Genomic DNA, 16,687 nt, shown 5'->3' on the forward strand with positions numbered 1-16,687 from the left:
GGAAAGCTTCAAAGGTTTTTAAATGCCCATGAACATTGAATTATTCAGATATAATGTCTTGCATTTTCCAAATTGAATCATGGTACCATTTTCCCTGCCTTTCCTTTAATTGGAGTCATCTATACATTGGAGTTCAAAAAACCTACACTCTGGACAAAGTGGGTTATGCAATGTGCTCCTCGATTTGTGACTGTAGTTAGTAAAAAAAAAGAAGACAAAAGCCAAATTCCTTGTAGATACATGATGGATAAGATGTGGGTTTCCAGTTGCTGACTGAAAATACGTACTAGCAGCAACAATAGAATTCATGAGCAATACATAAAGCATGTTTGAATTGAATCTTGATTTTAGAATGTATAAATAAAGTATAGGGATGAGCTGGCTCTAAGAATAGTCAAAGACAAGATTCAAGGATGAACAGGGCAGAAAAAGAGCTAAGCTTGTCAGATAATGAAGTGGAGTTATTAGGACAGATGAAAGATAACCCTCAAAAGGACACTTTTTGGGGTAATCAAAATCAAGAAGCAGACATGATAACTGGAGATTGGTAATGGAAAAAATTATAGGTAGACGCAGAGAAGAAAGGAGGAGAAATACAAGTTTCAAAGAAAAAAAAAAATGAGAGGATTCTGAATAAATCCAAACCAGGGAGGGAGGAAGAAAAGGCACTTGCATCAGCTAGTCCCAGATGAGACCAGAGGCAGGAAAAAAACCTTCCAGAACTGAACTATGTGAACTTTGTGAACTATGACAAAGAAAAAGGCAAAGAAGATAAGTGGGAAAAGAATTGTGGATTTAGAAGGAAGATGAAAGAAGTTGTAAAGAGAATTGATACAGGAAGGATAAAAGAAGAGGGGCGCCTGGGGGGCTCAGTCGGTTCGGCACCCGACTTCAGCTCAGGGCGTGATCTCATGGTTTGTGGGTTCGAGCCCAGTGTTGGGCTCTCTGCTGACAGCACAGAGCCTGCTGTGGACCCTCTGTCTCCTTCTCTCTCTGCCCCTCTCCTGCTCGCATGTGCTCTCATTCTTTCTCACTCTCTCTCAAAAATTAAAAACAATTTTTTAAAAAAGTTTCAAAAAAGAGACAGCAAGAAACATAAGCATCACTAGATTTCAAACTCTGCGTATATCTCTTTGGGATGCTGTAGAATTGGCAAATATGAGGTTCTTAGACCTTCCCTCTTCTATGGCAGGCACGCACTATTTTCCTCTGAATACAGATCTGGCCTCAGAACCCTTATTAACACAACAGCAGAGCTAGCCACTGCTGACTGATTTCACTTGACCCTGGACATGAAATCTGCATTCTTATTGTATTTAAAAACAAACAAGCAAACAAGCAAATCCTTTGTGAGGGTTTAGTAATACTCATTCACTGATGAAAGAGAAACGAAAATACTAGACTTCTGGCTAGGAAAGCAAACCGTGTCAGTGTGAGATGTTTATTAACAGGGACATCATAATGCATCTGTGTGGATAGGAGTAAATATGTATGTGAAATATGAGTATTTCAAGGACACGGACAAGTAGTCCATATTTCTGTTTTGAACATTCATCAACACATGAACATCAGCTCATCGTTTACCCTGGCAGCTGAAACCTTTAAACTCAGTAAAAGGATATAAATTACATTTTAAGCTACAACAGCTCCCATGAAACAACAGCCTGTTGGCATCATCAGAACTTTTCCTTCCTCCTCTATCTTATGACACCATATTGAGCCCAACATCTAAAAAGTTGGCAGAAACGCCAAATAGGTTTTTAAAAGCACGCATAAATAGTGCAGCGTAACATAATAGCATTGTTGACAATGATCAGGCCACGGTGACTGGCGTGGGACAAACTGGGATTTGTATCAAAGGTAGGCAGTAAAAAAGAAGCTGCGCTCATTTTCCGTTGAAAACTAAGTTTAAAAACAGGGAGGCAGGGTAGTGTGTGACAAGTTGTATTAGTTTGCATTTCTTCTTGCTTACATTCATTAATTTCGCCCAGTTTATGAGCACCCGAGGCTTTTGCCTATTCGTGCAAAGGAAACCCTGAAGGCATACAGTGCCTCAGAGTTTCTCTCCTCTGGGAAACCTGCAGTGCTTTCTTTGAACTATTCTGTTTGAACATCCTGGTAAGTTATTCATGTTCTGCTAAGCAGTTCATGATGCTTTGCAGGAGGAGAGGCAGGGCATCGCTGTCAGGGTTTATCCTTTTCATGACTTCTATGAATTAACAATAATAACAAAAGAAAGCTCATTAGTCTGGTTGGCTTAATTGAGATAGAAAAGGAAGGGAAAGAGGCAGTGGGGAGGGAGGGGAAAAAGCAGTGACCTCTCAAGAACTGCTGAAGCCTGGGGTGCCTGGGCGGCCCATTCGGTTAGGTGCCCGCCTTCGGCTCAGGTCACGATTGTGCGGTTTGCGGGTTCGAGCTCCGCACCGGGCTGTGTGCCGACAGCTCGGAGCATGGAGCCTGCTTCGGATTCTGTGTCTCCCTCTCTCTCTGCCCCTCCTCCTTGTGCTCTGTGTCTCTCTCAAAAATAAGCAAACATGAAAAATTTTAAAAAAATTGTTCAGGCCTGGGAGTCTACTGACCCGCATGAATTGATCATCATCCCTCTGGTGAATGACTGCCGCAGAATCCTAGCTGGTTTCCTGCATACCTCTACTGCAGCCACGGCGATCTTTTTAATACATGTATCTAATCACCTATTCCGATACTTCCCTCTCCATGACCTAGCAAGACCCTTCACTGTGTGGTCCCTTCCTGCCTCACTGGCAGCTTACGGCATACCTTGTTCTCTGAACTCTAGCCCCACCGGCCCTCTTCCAATTCTGCTATCCTACAGGGCCTTTGCTGACCACAGGGCCTTTCCACAAGTTGACTCTGCCTGGAATGCTCTTTCCACTCCCACCTGCTTTGCTCAACTTTTGTAATACTAGCCCAAATGTCTTGTAACTCCTGAAGAAGGCCAACTCTGACTCTGTCCCCACAAAGGGATTCAAGTTTCCTGCTACCACCTCTCAAAGCACTCTTTCTTTTTCAGCATTTATAACTATTTGTAATTATATGTAAATGTGATTATATCTCTGATCCTCCCACTCAACATTAAGTATAAGCTCTGTAGAACTACAGCAATGACCACCTTCCCCAGCACTGGGCAGCTCTACCTTGCACTTACACAGTGAACATGTGACAATATGTACTGACTGAATGGATTAATGTATCTAATATAACACACCGCTTCACTGATATAGTTAAAACTGTGGCACATAAGAGAAAGCTTTTGAAAAAACTGCTTATACCATAAACCAAATATTATTCAGTAAATCTAACAAAACAAATTTTATATCAAACTCTCTGGCATAGTGTATCAAAGGATCGAAGGTGTGACTTAATTCTCTAAGGTTAATACATAAAGGCTCTAGAAAGGGGATTATTTCTTTAATTTTCTTCTGTTCTCATCTCTGAAGGAACAGGAATCTTTATAAACATTTTTTTTTTTTATTAGAGAGAAAGAGAGAGCATGAGTGGGGGAGAGGGCATTGGGAGAAAGAGAGAGAATCCAGGGCATGGAGCCTGACACAGGGCTCATCCCCAAACCCTAGGATCATGACCTGAGCCGAAATCAAGAGTCAGACATTTGAATGAGCCACCCAGCCACCCCAGGAACTGGAATCTTTACAGTGGCTGCTGAATAAGAATGCAATTAGGTCATCTTGTTTGGAAAATAATCAGGGCACATGCCTTCTAGAACCTTCTGGGGAAACCAGACCTTTAATTTGGGAGTTGGACAAAATGGCATCAATAAGAACAACCTTCTTCTGGAAGATGAGCGTGGAGAAAGAGGACTTACGTTGGTTTAGAAGCCTCGGCCTGGTCAGTCTGTAGTTTCTCTCCTCCTTCTACCTCCATGGTACAATATACAATGCGATTGGGAGCCAAGGATTTGAGGCCTTGGACTTCCATGATCACCACCTAGAAAGAGAACCACACACGGTGGGGGTTATCCCAAAGTTATAGCCAAAGCCACTGCCCAGAAGAAAATACAGAGATGGGAGGAAGTTGCCAAAATACCTAACAGGTATCTGGTAGCTTCTATCAGTTTTCTATCAGCCAGGCTGGTCCCAGTCTTGCATGAAGATGCAACTCTTCGTCGTGTGACTTACTGCCCCGGATAGAAAGACAACCTTCACTATTTCAGATGTTCACAGGGGTCAGACAGGGAATGGGAAATGGGCTGCTTTTTTTCCTAGGTTAAATGCATGATCATCGTTTCATTTCTACAAAGAAACAGGTTCTCTCTGATTTCTTTCAAAATAGTCTAGCTTTTAATTTGGCACTTAGCAGAGACAAAAGCCCAGAAATTCACTTTTCTCTTTACAATGAGATAAGTGCTAACACAAGTGCTAAGAGCAAAGGCCACTGAGCATTAGAGTCAGAGATGCAACAGGGAGTAGCGGGGTCTGTGGCAAAATAGGGACACACGCTCCCTGTACACGGACCAGGGGGGACCCCGGCGCAGCCCACTGCTGCCTTGTCAGTCCTTTGTCCGGAGTGGCCAGATACAGCAATTTTTCCTTCTGGAACATGGAAATCTGGATCAGAATTAAAGTCAGAAATCTGATTTTGAAATTTTGACAATAATCCCAAAAGGGAGGAATAAAATACACAAACTCTGTGCAGGCCAACAATGTTGAATCAAAGCAAAAACGTGTCTGCAGCTTCATACCCTCTGTTCTAGACTGAGGAGGAAAGCTGGTGTTTTGCTGGACCATTTCCAATCCCTGGCACTTCCCACTACGACCCTTACACTCCATTCGATCGCCTGCGATTCTCATAGCAGAGAATGGCTGCTATGGGATGTTCAGTGGGACGCCGTGTCATTTATCAGAGGGGAGAATAGGGCAGATACACCGATTTAGAAACCTGAAACAAATGACCTACATCAAAGATCTACAGTAAGCCAGGTGTATAAAAATATCACCCAATTGTACTTCAAAAGAAGTGCTGGGATTACACAAGGAGAAGGGTATGGTTGTGAAAAAAAAAAAAAAAAAGTATGTTTCATTAATGGGCTTGATTAATAGAGTTGGCTTTGAGCCAGGATTTGCAAGTCAGTTTTGCTGCTTAACAGTCCCGTGGTTCTCAAACTTAGTGCGAATCAGAAATATCTGGAAGGCTTCTGAACCCAGAAACTGCTGGGCTCCACCCCCAGAGTTTCTTTTCTTTCTTTCCTTTTTTTAAGTTTATTTATTTATTTTGAGAGACAAAGACAGCGTGAGTGGTGACCGAGAGAGAGGGAGACAGAGTCAGAATCCCAAGCAGGCTCCATGCTGTCAGCTAAAGCCCAGCGAGGGGCTGGATCCCACATATCCCGAGATTATGACCTGAGCCGAAATCAAGAGTCCAACGCTCAAATGACTGAGCCACGCAGGCACCCCCAGCCTCAGAGTTTCTACTAAGCAGGTCTGGGGTGGAGCCCAAGACTTTTTATGCCTAATTATATCCCCGGTGATGCTGATGCCGATACTGATGATGTGGGAGCCATCCTTTGAGAACCACTGTATTACTCATGGGATAGTGGGCAAATGACTTGACCTTGAAGTCACTCCACTTTTCTTCCAAATCTCCTGAGGCCCAGTGTCCTCATCTGTAAAGTGTGGACCATAACATATACCCTCTATCTGTCTGTGGCTGTTCTCTGAGGACCAAATAAGATGATGTATGTGAGAGAAAATTCTCACACTGGTAAGAACCATACAAATGAAAAGAAATGGGAGGCACAGTGGAAAGAACACAGTTTTTGTAATTTAAGAGATCCCCCTTGAAATCCTGAATCCGCATCTTCACCAGCTGTATAATCATTTGCAAGTTTCTTAACCTCTCTGACGCTTTGTTTTCACATATGCAAATGGCTCAAAAGACCGTTGTGAAGATTCAGTGAGTTAATGGTGGCAGAGCAGACATAGTGGCGCTCTACACATGTCCCTTGTTTGTCATCAGGGTACTCCCCTGGCACAAGTTCAGGCCAGTCGTCCTGGACCTCAGGTCTCTTGCTGCGGTTAACTGCTCTATAGTGTCCCTTCCAGCCATGCAATTCTGTCACTATCTAAAACAGGTCTACCGACCTGCAAATTCAAACACAATCTGTTCTGAAAAGATGACAGTTCTGTCTCCCTCTTCTTGTCCCCCAGACAGTGTCACCCAAGACACAGTCACAAACAGATGCACAATGATTTTTGCTGGCGGTTTTAGTATAGGTGTAATTTAGCGTTCCAAGGAAAAAGTATTTGGGGACCCTAGGGCATTTTATTCTGTACTTGTGCTTACACGTTAAAGCCTGTTTGAATCATGTATACATGGAAGTTGGGCTGGGGACTCGCTCACAGCTAGATTTCAGATAATCAGCTGTGTAATACTGAACACTGATAAAGAATTAGAAAATGACGGATTTAAAAGCTTCATGAAAATCAATAAACCACTTTTTCCCCACTTTCTGTAGAAAGACAAGTGGCAGTGGGAATAAATTGCCACCTCTAATTGGCAATAATCAAATTCAAAGACACCTAAGAAAAAGCATTCAGTACCTCAGGTGGCGGTATTAAAAAAGAAAGAAAGAAAGGAAGTTTCTGTGAAATTACACTGATGACTTTTTCACACACCAAGTGCCCTATATTTAACTGAATGCTGATTCTTCCAACTGCAAAATAAATGTTGACGACACTGTAATAGGACTATCTTGATCTGAACTGAGCCCAGTAAAACAAATTACCTGCAGTTAATTCACAGCAAGCCTTAATGATGTTCTAGAAAATTAATTTAGTCTTTACAAATTCTAATTAAATATACAGAAATTTGATCTATTCTCTTGGTCGCCCCAAATCCAGGGCCATTATAAAATCCTTGTGGGGTTCTGAGCTTTAATAAGTTATAAATGATTCTCAAGCTTGGGAGCTCATAAGACGCACCGGCGTGGCTTATTAAAATGCACATTTCAGGGACTCCTAGGTGGCTCTTTCGTTTAAAACTCCAATTTCGGCTCAGGTCATGATCTCATGTTCGTGAGTTGGAGCCCCGCGTCGGGCTATGTGCTGACAGCTCAGAGCCTGGAGCCTGCTTCGGATTCTGTATCTCCTTGTCTCTCTGCCCCTCCCCCTCTCATGCTCTGTCTCAAAAATAAATATTTAAAAAATTAAAAATAAATAAATAAAATGCATATTTCATGGTGCACTCCACCCAGAGATTCTTTATCTTTCTTTCTTTTTTTTTTTTACCAACACCATTGAGGCATATTTTACATACCATATAATTAACTCATTCCAAGTGTGCAATGCAGTGATTTTAGTAAATTAACTAAGTTGCATGACTATCATCATCAATGAGTTTTAGAACATTTTTATCTGCCCCTGTAATGACCTTCATGTCCATTTCCACCCCATGCCCCAGGAACCTAATCTAATTTCTGTTTCTGGAGACTTGCCTCTTTTAGACATTTTGTATCAATGGAATCAAACAACACATGGTCTCTTGTGCTTGGCTTCTTTCACTAAGCAGAATATTTTTTACTTTCATCTAAATCAAAGCATGTATCTGTAGTTTGTTCCTTTCAATTGCTCAGTAGTAACCCCTTGTACAGGGGGGGAAGGGTGGTGGTGGTATGTTTTGTGTATCCATTTTCAAGGGGATACACAGTGACGTTGTTTCCATTTTTGGCTATTAAGAATAGTGCTGCTATAAACATAGAATGGGATTGAGATTTTACGGGGACATGTGTTTGCATTTCTCTCTGGTAGATAGCTAAGAGTAGAGTGGCACTCTACACATGGTAGTTTTATGTTTAACTTTTTGTGAAACCCCCAAATGATTTTCCAAGGTGATTGCAATGTGTTCTATTCCCCCCACCCCGCCGAGATTTGGATCATTAGGTCTGGCCAGTGCCAGGAATCTGCATACAGAACCAGCTTTCTGGCCATTTCCAACATAGCCAGATCAGATCCACTCCCTAAATTATACGTACGAAAAACCAACATGTGAGTAGAAGTTATAAAGAAAGGTATTGACACGTGGAACATTCTGCCACCGTCCCAGTCTGAACGGGTTCTTTCTCTGGCTGCTGAAATAACCTAAAAAGTCTCCCCAGGAACAAGACGCTCTCCTATTGTGTACCCAACAGGCCAGACAACAAGACAGAAAACCTACAACTCACCAAACGATGCCAGATTTGCTATGATGCTAGATGCTTCTCTCCTAACTGCGACACAGGATGCCAACATTCTAAACGTTCTACATTGCGTAAGGGCTTTACAAAATCCTTGAGCAGTGCTTTAAGATGGAAAATAACGCAAGATTAAATTTAGTAGCTGGTCCTTAAGACTGCATTTCCTTTAAGAAAAGCACCGGCTCCTGGAGATGGGGAATCACTCGCTGATTAGCTGACCTATGCTTAGCAAGCTGTCATTTTAATAACTGCTCCTGGGATGCAGGGAGGAAAGCAAGCTGATTGTGGTGCATCTAATCACCCACGTCCTGCCGATTGTGCCAGGAAACTTTCCAGGGTTGAGGGCTTTTTACCTCCAGGGAGAAAGACAGCACGACATCTGACTTGGAGAGCTGGTTCTCACTCTCCTCACCCATGTCGATGATGGAAGCGTTATGGCTGCGTTTGAGTTTCTGAAGTTTGAACTCTCCGCCTTTGGACACCGGCATGCTCTCCAAATTGGCCATGAGCAGGTTGACAGATGACTTCAGCTCCTCAATGTACATGTTTTCCATCTCTTTGGATACAAATTTGGGAAATTTGCGCTCCTTGTAAAGGAAAAGAAAAGTATGAGCAGAGGAGTAACTAGGGACCTGATTTACACAGAAGGTTTACAGCTTACGGTCCAGAGTTATAATAACAACTACCACTGGTGACATTTTGCCCCGCTATCGTGCCAGTGTGCTAGAAAAGGGTTCAGCCTGGTGGAGCAGACAGCTGCCTGCCTTCGAGTTATTTACAATCTTGAACAGGTAAGAAATACATACATAAACATATAGTAAGAAAGAGTCAAATGTTTTATGATAGTTCAATTTCCCCCCCGCTCCCCACCGTCTTCTCCAGCAAATTTGATTTGTGGAAAGAAAAATGGGGTGATATTTTTAAAGTCTGGTTTCAGCTAAAGCCATGTTTCTTTTTAGCAAAGTGCAATCCGTTGTTTTTAAGTTTGGAGACAGAAAGACACCCTATTTCTGGCAACGTAGAGAGATTTTCTCACATGAATAATTCAAAAGGAGCTCATTTGAGACGTTTCAAACATAGCCTGTAGCTATTTCTAAATGGAATAGTAGAAAGAATAGTTACTGTTTTCAAGAAAAATGGAAAAACTTAATGAAGTGATGAAAAACATGATTAAAATTCTTTAGAAAAGAAGATAAAGCAATTCCATATCAGAACTGACCTCTGTTTTTTTCCTTCCTTGCTTATGAATTCAGTTGTAACAGCAACCTAGTTAGCCCTGCTCTTTATTTCCTCATTACCTCTAAGCTGTCCAGGTGCCTTGAATATACTTTGGATCAATCACCTTCTCAAAGAATTATTTCCCACTTGAAACACAGACTTGCTCTGCTTAGCCTTGGTGTATACTGATCAGGTGAGGGGCAAGCCACATCACTCTGTTTTTGCAAGTGACAGAAAAGGCCAAGTAGGAAGTGGCTTAAATGGTGAAGGGAATTGATCGGCTTCAAATGTCCTTGGGTAGACCAGCTTCTAGCAAGGCTGGAGTCAGGGCTCAGATAATATCACAATGACTGTTATTCTTCCAAATCTTGGTTTGGGTTCCCCTGGGTTGCCCCATTCTCAGTCTGGCTCCCCTTAATGGCACAGAAAGGTTGCACAAGCACATCACCTCATGCTACTTAAAGGAAGACTTGAGTGTCTCCTCTTGTAATGTCTTTTATTCAGAAATCCTCAGGGTATGACTTACGCATAGACCACGAACAACCTTTTATGATTGGTGATATGTTGTGTTGAGTTGCTTAGGCATGAATGATTTTCTCCATCCCTGGGGCTGAGGGTAGAATTCCATGTGGATCACATGGGGTATGAACTGGTTTGCCAATCAGGGGTGGCAAAAAAATAAGATGTTTCGGATGTGGGCAACTGACCCAAATCAACCAACTAACTCAGTTAAGTAGCCAACAATCAACCAGATTTACTCTCTCAAGCAACTGAATTGAGAGATACTGGAATTGCAGTTAGCAGTGGAACTGAAATAGCAAGATCATGTAGACCCATGGGTGGCTGCCATATTGGAACAGATGAAAAAAGAAGACAATTGTCAAAGAAGAGAGAGAAAGGTGGAGAGAGGGATGGAGATAGAGACTAACAGATGGAGGAAAGAAAAGAGGGAAGGCAGGAGGAAGAGAAGAGGAGAAAAGAAGCTAGATTCTTTAGAATCATAGAAAGGAGCTCTGCCTTTTATTGGCTTTTAAATTCTCATAAAGCCCACTGTCTCGTCTGTTGGTTCCTTTGAGATTCTTTTATTTTCCTTACAATAATTCCCCCCTCCACACATATACTACTTAGCTATAAGGGTATTTCTTTCTTTCTTTTTTTTTTTTCCAAGTTTGTTTGTTTTTACAAATAGTTTATTGTCAAGTTGGTTTCCATATAAAACCCAGTGCTCATCCCCACAAGTGCCCTCCTCCATGCCCATCTCCCCCCTCCCCTCCACACCCATCAGTCTTCAGTTTGTTCTCAGCATTCAAGAGTCTCTCATGGTTTGCCTCTCTCCCTTTACCCCACCATTTCCCCCCTTCTTCTCCCCCATGGTCCTCCGTTAAGTTCCTCCTAATCCTCCTATATGTGCAAACATATGGTATTTGTCCTTTTCTGCCTGACTTATTTCGCTCAGCATAACAAGGGGTATTTCTTTCTTGATACCATGGAAGTTTCACTAAAATTCACATAGTAAATCCTCTGTATAGAGCTTGGAGATGCCTTTGTGCTATGTCAGTCTTCTTCCTATCTAGAGGAACTGTTCCTCTTACCCCCTTGCCTCCCTAGATAATTCTCAGCCATCTTGTCATCTTCTATATTTCCACCTTAAAATTTATTTCCCTAGGTTGACTCCCCTTATTCTACTTTCTTATAGTACCTAGCTCAACTTCCTGGTCACATTTACTATAATTATAATTAATGGAAAATGGTGAAGTTTGTTTATCTTTCCTGCTGGGCCATGGCATCTATCTTGATACCCTTGTTGAATTCTTATTCTCTAAAATAACCTTTGGCACATAGCAAATGTTCAATACATATGAGTTGAGTGAATGAGTGGACAGCTTGTCAAAATGTCCATATTAAATATCAACACAGCTAAAACTCAGTCATGAGGTGGAGGTGGAGAGGTGATGACATAGTTCTGGAAGAACATGGAGATTCTGCTTTTCCATGTAAATGAGCATGTAGGTCTGAAGTCCACTCCGCAACCTTTGAGTACTGGTTACTTCTGGAGCCTCTTACTATCATCCCTTCCTGCTTTATGGTTGGGCTCAGCCCACCATGTGGTGCTTTCTAAACACACTGAGGAGCAGCAGGATGGATGCCTCTGAAATGAGATGGTAGGTTGATGAGCTCAACAACAGGCTTATCAGGAGCCTAATGATTCAAGATAAGAATCTCACCTTAGTAGGTAAGTGTTTGGGGGGGTGGGGGAGGGAATCATGATATAAGTATGTGGACTCTACCCACGAAGCTTACAACCAGTGGGGAAAAAGATCTATTGAAGAAACAGTAAGGTAGATGCTCTCTCAGCAGTGTATGAGACATGAACTCTTGCTCAGAAAATCGGGAGTGGCCGTCCAGAGGAGGTGACCCTTGGGCTGTGAGTCTGATGGGTGAGGAATAGTTTGGCACAAGGTTGAGTTGGCTGAGACAGGATAATGGTTCATTTCTTCTTTTCGTGGAAAATCTACAAGCAACCATCACTCTAAGAAGATCTGTATAATTGTACATAGCCACAAATCTTTGCTCATCTCCTTTTAAACGTGGCCCTTATTGAGAGCAAAGAAGGAAAGTTAATTCATGGTCAGAGAGTGATCCCCAAGGCCGTGTGAGAAGATACCAAGCAGTAAAGGTTACATATCAGCAGCCTAAAGTGTGTTACACTGATCTCTTTCTCATGTTGGGGGCCAAATACTCTAACTACATGGGATTCTTGGGAAGCTGGGTAAGTGGTATCTCTAAGTTTTTATTGGCAACTGCTGGTCTTGTAGTTGCCATGGAGATGAAGAGAAGAACTGTTGTGTCTGTGAAGTGGGCTCTTTCCTGCCATCAGCCTCGAGAGACCTTATCATCAAGTGCAATCCCTTTTATCACACCCACCTTTGGGACTCACTCAAGGCCTCTTTAACTCCATAGTCTTGACACTGTGCAAGAAGATCCCGTGGTTACAGAGAATACCACTTTGGTTCAGATTTAGACTACAACAAACTTTAGGCAGCAGAGTTTTGGGAAATCCAAGGAATGATCACTCCTCTCAGAACCCAGACAGTTTCTAATGACATCATAAAAAGAGGCTCATATAACTGAAGTCAGCAAGGGAGAACAAGGTCATTTTTCTGCCTTGTGTACTAAAGCCTTGAGAAGAAATAGCATCCTGTCAATCTGGGCTGAGGTTCTTGACGGAAGTGTTCAGCAGCGGACCCATTACAAACACATTCAAAGCTGAAGTTGTGCCAAAATATGGAAAACATAGTCGTCCATCTCAATTGTTACTTTCCCAAGCATAAAAGTAAATTAGCTTTGACCAAAGCATTGTTTATTCATATTGCTTTATGAAAGACATAGCATATGGGTGGACAAAGTCTTCCAAATAAAATTTCTGCTGTCCATTTATTTTGTTTTGGGCTGATAACATTCCTCAATGGGGATGGCCTCCCAAGGACAATTCCGAACAGGGTTATTTATGCTTGCTCACTTCGAGTGATTTTTGTAACCTCTCGATAAATAGAATTTGAAAGTGCTAACAGCTCTGTCAGCCATTTGCTTTGCTTTTCTGTCTTTGCATTTTTATCCAGAGAAGATGAAGAGGTACATGTAAAAGCTGACAAGGGTACCCCCGCTCAGATAGTGAGTCCTTAGACTCCAAAGGTGCAAATGACAAACTGATGGATGACCAGAAGGAAGGATGTGGCAGAAGGACACCTTCTAGACACAGAGCTCACTGACAGTGTTGTACTTATTCAATACAAGCTCTCAAACAATTCCTGGGCTCCTCTCACATGTCAGGTGGTAAGGATGTCACCGGGATGAAAGAGTCGGCCAAGAGGTGACATTATCAGGTGAAGAATGCCAGAAAAAGAATCAAGTAGACGCCACGTGACATGAAATAACAAAGGCATGTGTAGAGCACAAAGTTCACCAAGGAATCTTATCCAGTCCACATGAGTGAAATCAACTTGCCTTTAAATCCTGGGTCTACTCTTCACTAGTTGTGTGACTTTCGACAGATTTCTTCCCTGTCTGAATCTTAGTTTCCATATTTGATGTGGGGATAATAAGCCTCATAGAGTTATTGTGAAGAGTGAAAGATATAACAAATATCAATACTTTTTGACTGCATATAATCAGCATATATATATACCACATGCATGTATATACACATATATACATATATATACATACACATATACATACATGCATACACACATATCCATATCCATATATATCAGACACCATGCTACCACCACACTGCTAACAATACCAATACCAATCATAATGATGGTGACAATCATAGAGATCATGATGCCAGTTGGCATTTACAATCGTTGTTTGCGTCCTGAACAATAAGCTCAGCACTTCACATGCTTTACCTCACTTAATCCTTCCAACAACTGAGGCTAGTGCTATTTTTTAATTCCCTGTTCTGGAGGAAAATGATGCATAGAAGTTTAATCGATAATTAGTAGAATGGAGTTTGAAACCCGGAGCCCTTATTTTCAGCCACCATACCACAGAGCAGAATTATCTGGCTCCAAATGGCAAAGAGCCATTGTAAACTTTCCCAGCATGGCAGACCCTCTCTGCACTACTTTATCTAAGTGTTCAGCAGAGGACTGATAAAAGCTGAGCTCTCCATGGCACTGACTGTTCCAATATTACCAGTCAACATGGACTGTGTGTTGGTGGGCATGGGGTGAAGAACAGGTAGTGACGAAGAAGGGAAGGCATGTTACATGAGAGAAAGAAGGTCTTGGGAAATAATTTGTAAAGGTCAGCATCACCCACATTAGAAGACACTTTGGACATAGGTATGATAGCTTCCAGGATTGGCTTCCTTTCTCAAACCCCTCTTTAAGTGGTTTGGTGTTACTTCCTCAGCTTTTACGAATTAGATGGACTTCCCTTCACTTAATGAACTTCAGAGGATCTCCTCAGCATTTAGAGTTTTGCTTGACCTCAGACTTTCCTGGGTTGTTAGCTACCTGCAAAGGTCAGAGCCTGGGAGATGCTCCCCACACACATTCGTTTGGGTAAAAAAAATCGAACTAAACTTTGGTGTGCCTGGACACTGTGCTACCCCATGACTCAGGGTGAAGGCCAAGAACAAAAACTTAATTTGTAAGCTTCTTCCCTGGTAGGAGAAGATTTCATTTTTATCTGATTTTCAACAATGCACAGAACAAAACTTTTTCAAGAGGGAAAGATCTGGATATCATTTAATTCTGGGGGGCATAGTCTCATCAGTGTTTGCAACAGGACCATGGTATGAGATGGCAATTCTGCTCTGCAGAGAATAGGGGTTTAAATAGCAACTCCACATTTAAGTGCAGTTTGAAAAAAACCAATGCTGTCTCACTCCCACACCTCTACCATGAACACTACAAAAACTGTATTATTGATCTTATATAATTAGCTCAGAAATTTTGGAATTTTACCTCAAAATGTGGCCAAAAGAACTGGCAAATATCACAGTACCACTAATGCTACAATCTGTGTGTTTAAGCTCCAATGTCAACTTCTGATGACACAATTTAAATAACGTAGACTTAATTCCTGGGGAAATTTGGGGACATTTTTATATCAATATGAGAGGATTTGGGAAAATGTTTGAACAGGGAGTAAGAAGCCTTTCCTACCACATTTTAAAAAAGGCATTCAGATCTCTTCATGGAACTTTAAAAAAATTTTTTTTAATGTTTTATTTATTTCTGAGAGACAGAGAGAGAGAGAGACAGTGTGAGCAGGGGAGGGTCAGACAGAGAGGGAGATACAGAATCTGAAGCAGGCTCCAGGCTCTGAGGTAGTGGTCAGCACAGAGCCCAACGTGGGGCTCGAACCCACGAACCGTGAGATCATGACCTGAACCGAAGGTGGAAGCTTAACTGATTGAGCCACTCAGGCGTCCCTTCACAGAACTTTTAAGGCAGCACATCTGATGTTCACAGTGAAGGCTCATGAAACCGCCCCTGGTGATTTGTGGGATGTTAGTGTGACTGATTCGATGGATTAGAGCGCAGGGTTGTGGTGGAGGGAAGCTACCCTGCACTTGCCTCCCTTCTCTTCTAGGAAGAAAGAACACACATAAGCCTTCTGTACGTGTGGGATGATGACAATGCTGCCAGCAGAAACACCAGGGTCTTTACCAACTCTTTTCCAGATTCCAAGGACATCAAAGCAGAAAGGATGCAGAATTCCAGAAGCCACTTCTGCCTGATGCGATTGCTTCACTTGGCCTTCTGGATAAACTGAAGGAGATCTATGGTACATTTTAGTGGAAAAGAGGAAGTATTTGCCTGGAGGGGCAGCCTTCAGTGAGGGGGCAGTCCTGGCTTGGTGTGACTAACTTCCTGCCTGTCGTCTGAGTACTAAAAAAAAAAGCAAGATACTTGGAATCAAAGCAGTCAGCTTTCCACTTATAAGCTGAGTGACCTTGGGCACATCACATAAACTCTTTGAGGTGGTGAACTGGGGAGAATTACTGTAACTTCCAGGTTTGTCTGTCACCGGTCTAAATGAGAGTTTGCATGAAAATGTACAGCCAGTGTGCAAAACATTTAATAAAGGCTGAATGAGCAGAGAGAGAGAGAGAAAGAGAGGCTAGGATGAGGTAAGGTAAAGGGCTGGTTGAAAGGCATCTTGGATCTTTGGACTGGAGTGAAGGAAACAATGAGGATCTGTATTTGGGGAGGCTTTTTTTTTTTATTGAAGTGTAGTTGACATACAATATTATATTAGCTTCAGGTGTACAACATAGTGATTCAATATTTACATACACTAGGAAGTGACCAAATAAATCTAGCTCCCAGGTGTCACAAGTTATTGCAATGTTATTGTAATATGTGTTGTACATTCACCCTTGTGTCTTTTTTATTTTATAACTGGAAGTTTGTACCTTTAAATTCCCTTCCCCTATTTTCCTCTCCCAGCAGCCACCAGATTGTTCTCTGTATCCATGAGTTTGTTTCTGTTTTGGCTTTTTTGTTTTGTCGATTTCACACATACGTGACATCATACAGTGTTTGTCACTTAGCATAATACTCTCTATGTCCATCCATGTTGTTGCAAATGGAAAGATCTCATTCCTTTTTAGGGTTGAGTAACATTCCATTATGTATGTGTGTATATACACACACGCACACACACATATATACAACATACACACATGTATATATATATATGCATATATATATGTATACACACACACACACACACACACAC

General features: G+C 41.9%; 1 protein-coding gene across 1 annotated transcript in view; it reads right to left on the reverse strand.

Annotated features, from left to right (window-relative positions):
- CADPS (calcium dependent secretion activator) overlaps window positions 1-16,687 on the reverse strand; it is a 461,448-nt gene that overhangs the window by 229,297 nt on the left and 215,464 nt on the right. The window contains exons 5-6 of the mRNA XM_077760230.1: window positions 8,560-8,793; window positions 3,842-3,963 (exon numbers count right to left, since the gene is read on the reverse strand). Coding sequence (XP_077616356.1) covers window positions 3,842-3,963; window positions 8,560-8,793 — 356 coding nt within the window. The remainder of the gene's footprint in view (window positions 1-3,841; window positions 3,964-8,559; window positions 8,794-16,687) is intronic.

Source organism: Crocuta crocuta, unplaced genomic scaffold (assembly GCF_008692635.1).
Source record: "Crocuta crocuta isolate KB4526 unplaced genomic scaffold, BGI_CrCroc_1.0 scaffold213, whole genome shotgun sequence".
Taxonomy (NCBI): Eukaryota; Metazoa; Chordata; class Mammalia; order Carnivora; family Hyaenidae; genus Crocuta; species Crocuta crocuta.